Source organism: Pseudoliparis swirei, chromosome 21 (assembly GCF_029220125.1).
Source record: "Pseudoliparis swirei isolate HS2019 ecotype Mariana Trench chromosome 21, NWPU_hadal_v1, whole genome shotgun sequence".
NCBI lineage: Eukaryota > Metazoa > Chordata > Actinopteri > Perciformes > Liparidae > Pseudoliparis > Pseudoliparis swirei.
Genome location: NC_079408.1, coordinates 5,169,250 through 5,175,964, shown reverse-complemented (window position 1 = coordinate 5,175,964; position 6,715 = coordinate 5,169,250). Strand labels below are relative to the sequence as shown.

The following is a 6,715-nucleotide window of genomic DNA, read 5'->3' as shown; positions in this document are numbered from 1 at the left end:
GTGCACCTTAACCACAGCAGGTGGCGTAAATTCCATTTTAGCTGGATTTAATGCAGACCAGATTGACTATGTTACATTTGCATTGATAAGATATTTCTCTCAAGTACAAGAGTCACTTCATGAACGGCTAAGCATCTAGCTGGAACGGGAACAAGGTTTGCTCAGGCGCAGAGGAAGCAGGCAGGACTCCAGGTTAAGTGAAACAAAAACTCTCTTTACTGAGAAAAAGTGGAACATAGAAACTCTGGTTGTAAGCAACATAACACTAGAGACCAAACACAGAGAACAATGACAGGAATCGACAAACACAGGCATTAATGACACTAACTAAGCCAACAATATGGCAGGGGACAAAGGATAGATTATAGGACCATATATCAGGGGGGAAACCACAGGTGTAGAGCATGAGCAATCAGGGAGACAGATGAGTGGCTGAGGGCAGGTGAAGGGAATGAACAATCAAGAGACACTGGGGAGACCCACAGAAAAGGGTGTTTAAGTTGTATTTGACCTTGACTTTATGTTTCGTGACTGTATCTTAATTAACCTGTAAAAGTGTGGTTGTATGTACTGTAAAAGATGCTAATGTTAGCTAAAATGGCAATGGCTGAACAGCATGAGTTTATGATGATGCTCGATTTCAGACTTTATGTGTGCCTTTTAAGAAAGAGAACATGTCGTGATTAATGTCCACATGTAGAGCTGAATGTCAACTAAAGTTTCCACTCGTGAGAGCTCCTTTGTGTTTTATTTGTTCCAGAGGTCACTGCAGTCAAGCCAGCCCGCGATGCGTATAGGCATTACGGTAAGAGTGTGGAAGAACTAACTTCAAAATAAGAGCAAACTTCCAGTGAATGTAAAAATCAGCCAATATGCCTTTAAATACATATACAGTAATAAATTAAACTAAATGAATGAGTGAAACCTCTTGAATTTTATGAATGGTGACTTAAAAATAGAAAGGTACATTTTCCAACATTGGGACAGAAAATCACATTCATTAACAATTGTGTCTCAAATTTCAGATTAGATTTAAAGTGTTCCTTCACGTCTGATGCATAGTAGTTCACCTAAAGGTGCCCTCAGAGACAATCAAGAAGTTCTGATGTTTGATTTAAAAATGAAAGCCCGTCAAAATCTCCTTCATGAGCTGACTTCAAATCAGCTCTACTTTTACGAGATAATAACACTGTTTCCTGTTCCAGAGGGAAACATAAAACGTTTCCTAATCCATGCACAACATAATTGTGTTCATCAATAGTTGTGGTTATTTGTGGATTATAATGTATATCGCCATGAAAATTAAGTACAACGAATAAATGGAAATTCTGGAGCAAATATTATTTGAGCAAATAAAGTTTACCCGTGGCAAAGTCAACTACCCTCACACACACACACACACACACACACACACACACACACACACACACACACACACACACACACACACACACACACACACACACACACACACACACACACACACACGCGCACACACGCCCTTACAGTAAGTGAAAGTGAAACTTAAAGCACAGCCACAGAGGATCGCGAGGAGAAAAGACACAGTATAACGTCGTCTGGTTGAAGCATTTGACTCTTCACTGATTTCTCTTCTAAAAACATGGACAGTAAGTTAAAGTTATTTCTTCCAGTTGTGGTTATGTATTAATGCCGCTCACTGCACATTACTGGTCGAGCGAGGTAGAGAGTGAATGAAGAGAGGGAGCGTCATCACTGGCCGTTGGCCCGTTATCAGAGAAACAAGCAAATCAGCCGTTAGCTGCAGCTGCTCTCAGAACAGCGTCGCAGAAACACCGATTTTAAACGTGAACCTGCTTCACTCAGAGTCTCTTCCGGTGTTCATGACCGGGTCTGTTGCTTTATGAGAGGAGGAGGCCTCTAAGGATAATTCGGCTCCAGGTAAAATCCTCCTTAACGATGAACACTGAAGGAAAACCTAACGGGGAGAAGTTGACCGCAAATGGTGGTGAAGACTACAACTCCCATGATCCCACGCTACTTCATGACGTCACCAAAACCTCAAGCAGCAGAAAGCTGAACTGAGAATTAGAGGCCAAAAAACAGTGTGACAGCACTAAAATATGAATTACATGTCTTTACAAAAAGATGGAAAATAGTGATGTTGACAATTAGTATTGATCTAACAAATGTTTATTTTTTTTTCTCGATAAAAAACTAACGTTTCTGGAGGGAGGACCGAAACTTCATTGTCTCTTTTCAGAGCTGTTTATAAAATGATAATCTGTGTTCTTCACCACGCTATTATTTATAACTTAACTTATATTGTAAACAGTTATTTGCACTTTTAATATACTTTTTATGTATACAATGATGCTCGTCTGGCTTTTTTTAAAGTGTTGACACAATTCTTCATTCACTTTTTAATTTGATGCAGCTAGGACTTCTGACCAACAAGTTTTCAGTATTATTGATGGACATTATTCTCTTTCAGTGTCAAACAGCACGAGAATTGTCATCCTTGGAAAAACTGGAGTTGGGAAAAGCAGCGTGACTAACACCATATTTGGAGAGCCACTGTTCAAGGTCGGACACACTTTGAACTCTGACACAAGAAAATGTCAATCAGTCACTAAATCTGTCAATGGAGGAAACATCACTCTGATTGACAGTCCTGGTTTCTTCGACACAGATCGACCTGAGGAGGAGATGAAGTCTGAAATAGTGAGGTGCATCACAGAGTTCGCTCCTGGGCCTCATGCCTTTCTCATTGTGCTTAGAGTGGAGAGATTCACAGAGCACGAGCAAGCTATCGTCACTAAAGTGAACAAATACTTTTCGAAAGAAGTTTTCCAGTATGCGATAGTCCTCTTCACTCATGGTGACCAGCTCCCTGAAGGAGAGACCATTAAGAGCTTTATCCGTGATAATAAGCCTATGATGGAGCTGGTGACAAAGTGCGGAGGCCGCTGCCACGTCATTGATAATAAATACTGGGACGACAACCCGCAGGAAGAATACCGGAACAACCAGGTCCAGGTGAAGGAGCTCCTCAAGACAATAGAGGAGATGGTTAAGGCAAACGAAGGAAGATGCTACACCAATGAGATGCTACAAGCTGTGGAGGAAACAATAAAACAGGAGGAGGAACTCATTAGAAAGTCACCAGGAAACATGTCAGAGGGAGAGATCAGAGAGAAGGCTAAAGAGAACACATTTACTGTGCTTTGGATACGATGGTTGGTCCATACAATAGCTAATTTGCTCAGAGGTCTTTTCGGTGGAGCAATTGCCAAATAGTGTCATAGGCTTTATCGGCAGAGCTTTCTTTAGCCAAGTTTGAAATAAAACCTGTAATGAGCTATGACTGAGTATGACTAAAAAGCAGTGGTGTGCCGTGGGCCTGAGGCCTGGGCCTTCAGTGAGGTCCTACACAGTCCCACCCAAATTAATCCACCTCTTATTACTATCATTATGACGCCATGGCTCTCGACACTATACAGCTAGACAGAGACGCAGTATAACCAGGCGTTGCGTCACCTTGAAATTGACATTTTTATTCAGAGAATTGCAGGGGAAGAGTACAATACAGTCCAGTTCAACTAATAGGCAAGAACATAGTGGAGTGCAACAGAGTTATATTAATATTCGTCTTCTATCCATTTCTAGTCCACAAACTTTGAGCTTTAAGTCCAACTTTTTTTTACAGTGTGTTCACTAAACAGCGCATTGTCACCCCAAAGCAGTTTCACCGTGATGATGAAGATGAAAGTTCCTGTTTACCCCAAAACATGACACAATTAATGAGTCTTTTCAATATGTCCCTCTTGTTCTTCACCTTTTCATTGTGCAGATCGGTTGCCCTGCGCGCTTGTTCGTTGATCTGTAGATCCGCTCCGTGTCCCCAAAAGTTTTCAAAGCACCGATGCTTGTAAGCGCCGAGCCGTACTTTGGTGTCTCGTTGCTGCCTCGGTTAGACAACTCAAGTTTGCAAAGCCAGTGTGGCTCCCAACACCAAATCGATCACTTGCAAATAATAGTCATTCCCAGCAGTCCAGTGAGCAGAGCTTCTCGGAGTCTGTGAGCCGTTGGTAGCGCTCGTAGTTGGAACTTTGAAAGTGGCGAACGAACCCCTTCCCCGCCTGTGACGGGCTTTGTAGCGTCGGCGTCGGTCTTAAAGTTGGTCTTGAGAATGGCGTTATAATTATATCCTCGACCAAATCTATATCTTCTCCTTCCGCCATTGTGGGTTGAAAAAATAGCTTAGTAGTACGCGAATTAATTTATTTATCAAATTCAGTTTCCTAGTTCTGAGGTTCTGCATATACCTGCCCATAGGCCCCGCCTCTCAATATTGGTAATCCAATCAAAAGACGTGCACGCCCTCCGCCTGCTAGCTGCTCCTGTGCCGGTTCCGGGGAAGGCCTACAGGAGCCAACTCTAAAGCTGATTGGTTGACACAACATTTTCATTCCCATTCACTTTAAGCTACCAGCGCCCGCAATGTTGATTCTGAAGGCCTAAGGGCAGATTTTAGCCCCCTGGCAACACGATGGCTGAATATGATTGGATAAAAGATCTAACATAAAGACCAGCCCTCCAAATCTCAACCTGGGGCTGGAAGCAGTGCAACCAAGAGGAAAGCTATGAAATGAAGAGTATAACTCTTATTCTGGGGAATAATTGAATACATATTTGTGGGAACATTTATTTAAAAAAAAAATTATATTCTGATGATGTTTAGGCCAGCAGAGAAGGCCTTGCTGGCCCTGACGGCCCACCACTGCTAAAAAGTTCTTCCAATAAGTTGCCTGACAATCTTGTTCTCAACAACATTTTACCACTGAGATTAGTGTTTAGTGTAATATGTAATACGTTTAAATCATTGGTTTGTTGAGGTATCCACCAAAAATGCCAGATACGCACCACGACTATGATTGATTCCCCAATTAATGAATTGAAGAGTGAACACATTCTTGAAACCCCCTGTGGTACTGCTTTGTACTGCAGGCGAACAAAGGAAACCTTTTTTACTTCACATGAAACGTGTTTTTTTAAACCTACGGCCATATGAAGTGTGATCTTAAAGTGTTATTACCTTCGCATTGATAATGCGGAAGGTTATGTTTTGATCGCCGTGTATTTGTATGCGTGCGTGCGTGCATGTTATTCGCATAAGTCAAAAAGTATTAAACCGAATCGCATGAAATTTGGTTGGATGATTGGTTATTATCCGGGGACCATTTGATTAGATTTTGGGATCGATTGGGTCAAAGGTCAAGGTCAAGGTCATGGAAAGGTCAACCTCTTCTTGAATCGCATTACATTTGGTGGGATGATTGGTTATTATCCGGGGACCATTTGATTAGATTTTGGGATCGATTGGGTCAAAGGTCAAGGTCAAGAAAAGGTCAAAATCTTCTTTTTACCATAGCACGGTCAATTTGTATCCAATTCGCATGCAACTAATGCCAACATTTTCATAATTCAATGCCCAATATTGTGATATGTGAAGGTATGCGCTCTACCGAGTGCCCGTTCTAGTTCACTTTGTACTCATTCTGATTCAACTTGAATTCTCTCTGATGATTTACGATGTCTTTCTTTTTATTGAGCTTCGAGTGTTTTGGTCTCATATATCAATATATTCTTCACATATTATTTCGTGTAAATTGAATCACGTCAGCCTCAATGTGTTTTTCTTTCATATATCAATATGTAATTATAACTGATGTTCTTGTTTGTTGACTAAATGGAAATAAGAAGTAAATAAGGGAAATCTTGCTACACCTGTGTGTAATGTAAACTTTTGACACGTGTTTTCTTTTAATTCATTTTTTACATGATTCACCTTTGTAACCATTTATCTTCTTTTGTATACAAAACAACAAATAAGTATTGCATTCTGCACATTCCAACCAAAAGTGCAGACTCCATCTCTGAGGTGCCTCCTCCTTCTCAGTAAGGGCCGCTAGAATGGCCGAGGTGGAACACCTGAGGGGTGAGACAAGACTGAATGAGAATGTATTTCCTGTATCTTATGTATAAGTAGTTTCTTTCTCACTTTGACCCACATTTTACCTACTTTTTTTTTTACCTTGTCACGCCTGTTAGACCTTTAACTGCTATGACACTAACACGCTCCCTCCTCCCAGTCCACGATGTGTCTCTCTCTTTGAATGATATCAAAATCGCTGACATCCAGTTTTCTCGTGGTGTCCTAATTCTACAGCAGAAAGTGTAAATTAAATACGATGATCACATTTTCCACTCTGTGAAATTCAACTGTAAAGGAAAATATTCCACTTGATCAGACTGTTAATATTAATCTGATTTATTGAAGGGACCGTAATGTCTAGGTTCCGGCAAAGCATCAGAAGAGACGGCACTTTGCCTGTAAAGGAGAGAGATATTGTGTCTGCAGCTCAAGGGCAGCTACACGCCTGACCGTATTCAACATTCACACTTGTTATCAGTATTTACACATACCAAGAGGGGCGCACGGCCAACAGACCCCCACCCGGGGTACGAGGATGGGATATGCACCTGTGACGAGATCTGGGTATAAAAGATGGAATCTTGATGTGCTAAAAGGGGGTGTGGTTTTCGGGCTTCAACTTGCATGTTGGGGAGAGCTCCCCGTGGTTTGTACTTTGCTTTTGATCAGTGAATAAACGTCTCCCTAAAGGAGAGAACTATAGCAGACTCGTATTATTGTATAAGCTCTTCCAGGCGG

At 41.4% G+C, this 6,715-nt stretch overlaps 1 protein-coding gene across 1 annotated transcript; it reads left to right on the top strand.

The window, feature by feature from the left end:
- The first annotated feature begins 1,561 nt into the window (after positions 1–1,561).
- LOC130211718 (GTPase IMAP family member 7-like) lies at positions 1,562–5,789 on the top strand. Its single transcript, XM_056442677.1, has 2 exons — positions 1,562–1,628; positions 2,474–5,789. The coding sequence occupies exons 1-2, from the start codon at positions 1,622–1,624 to the stop codon at positions 3,277–3,279; spliced, it is 813 nt and encodes a 270-aa protein (XP_056298652.1). The 5' UTR covers positions 1,562–1,621; the 3' UTR covers positions 3,280–5,789.
- Positions 5,790–6,715: the final 926 nt, after the last annotated feature.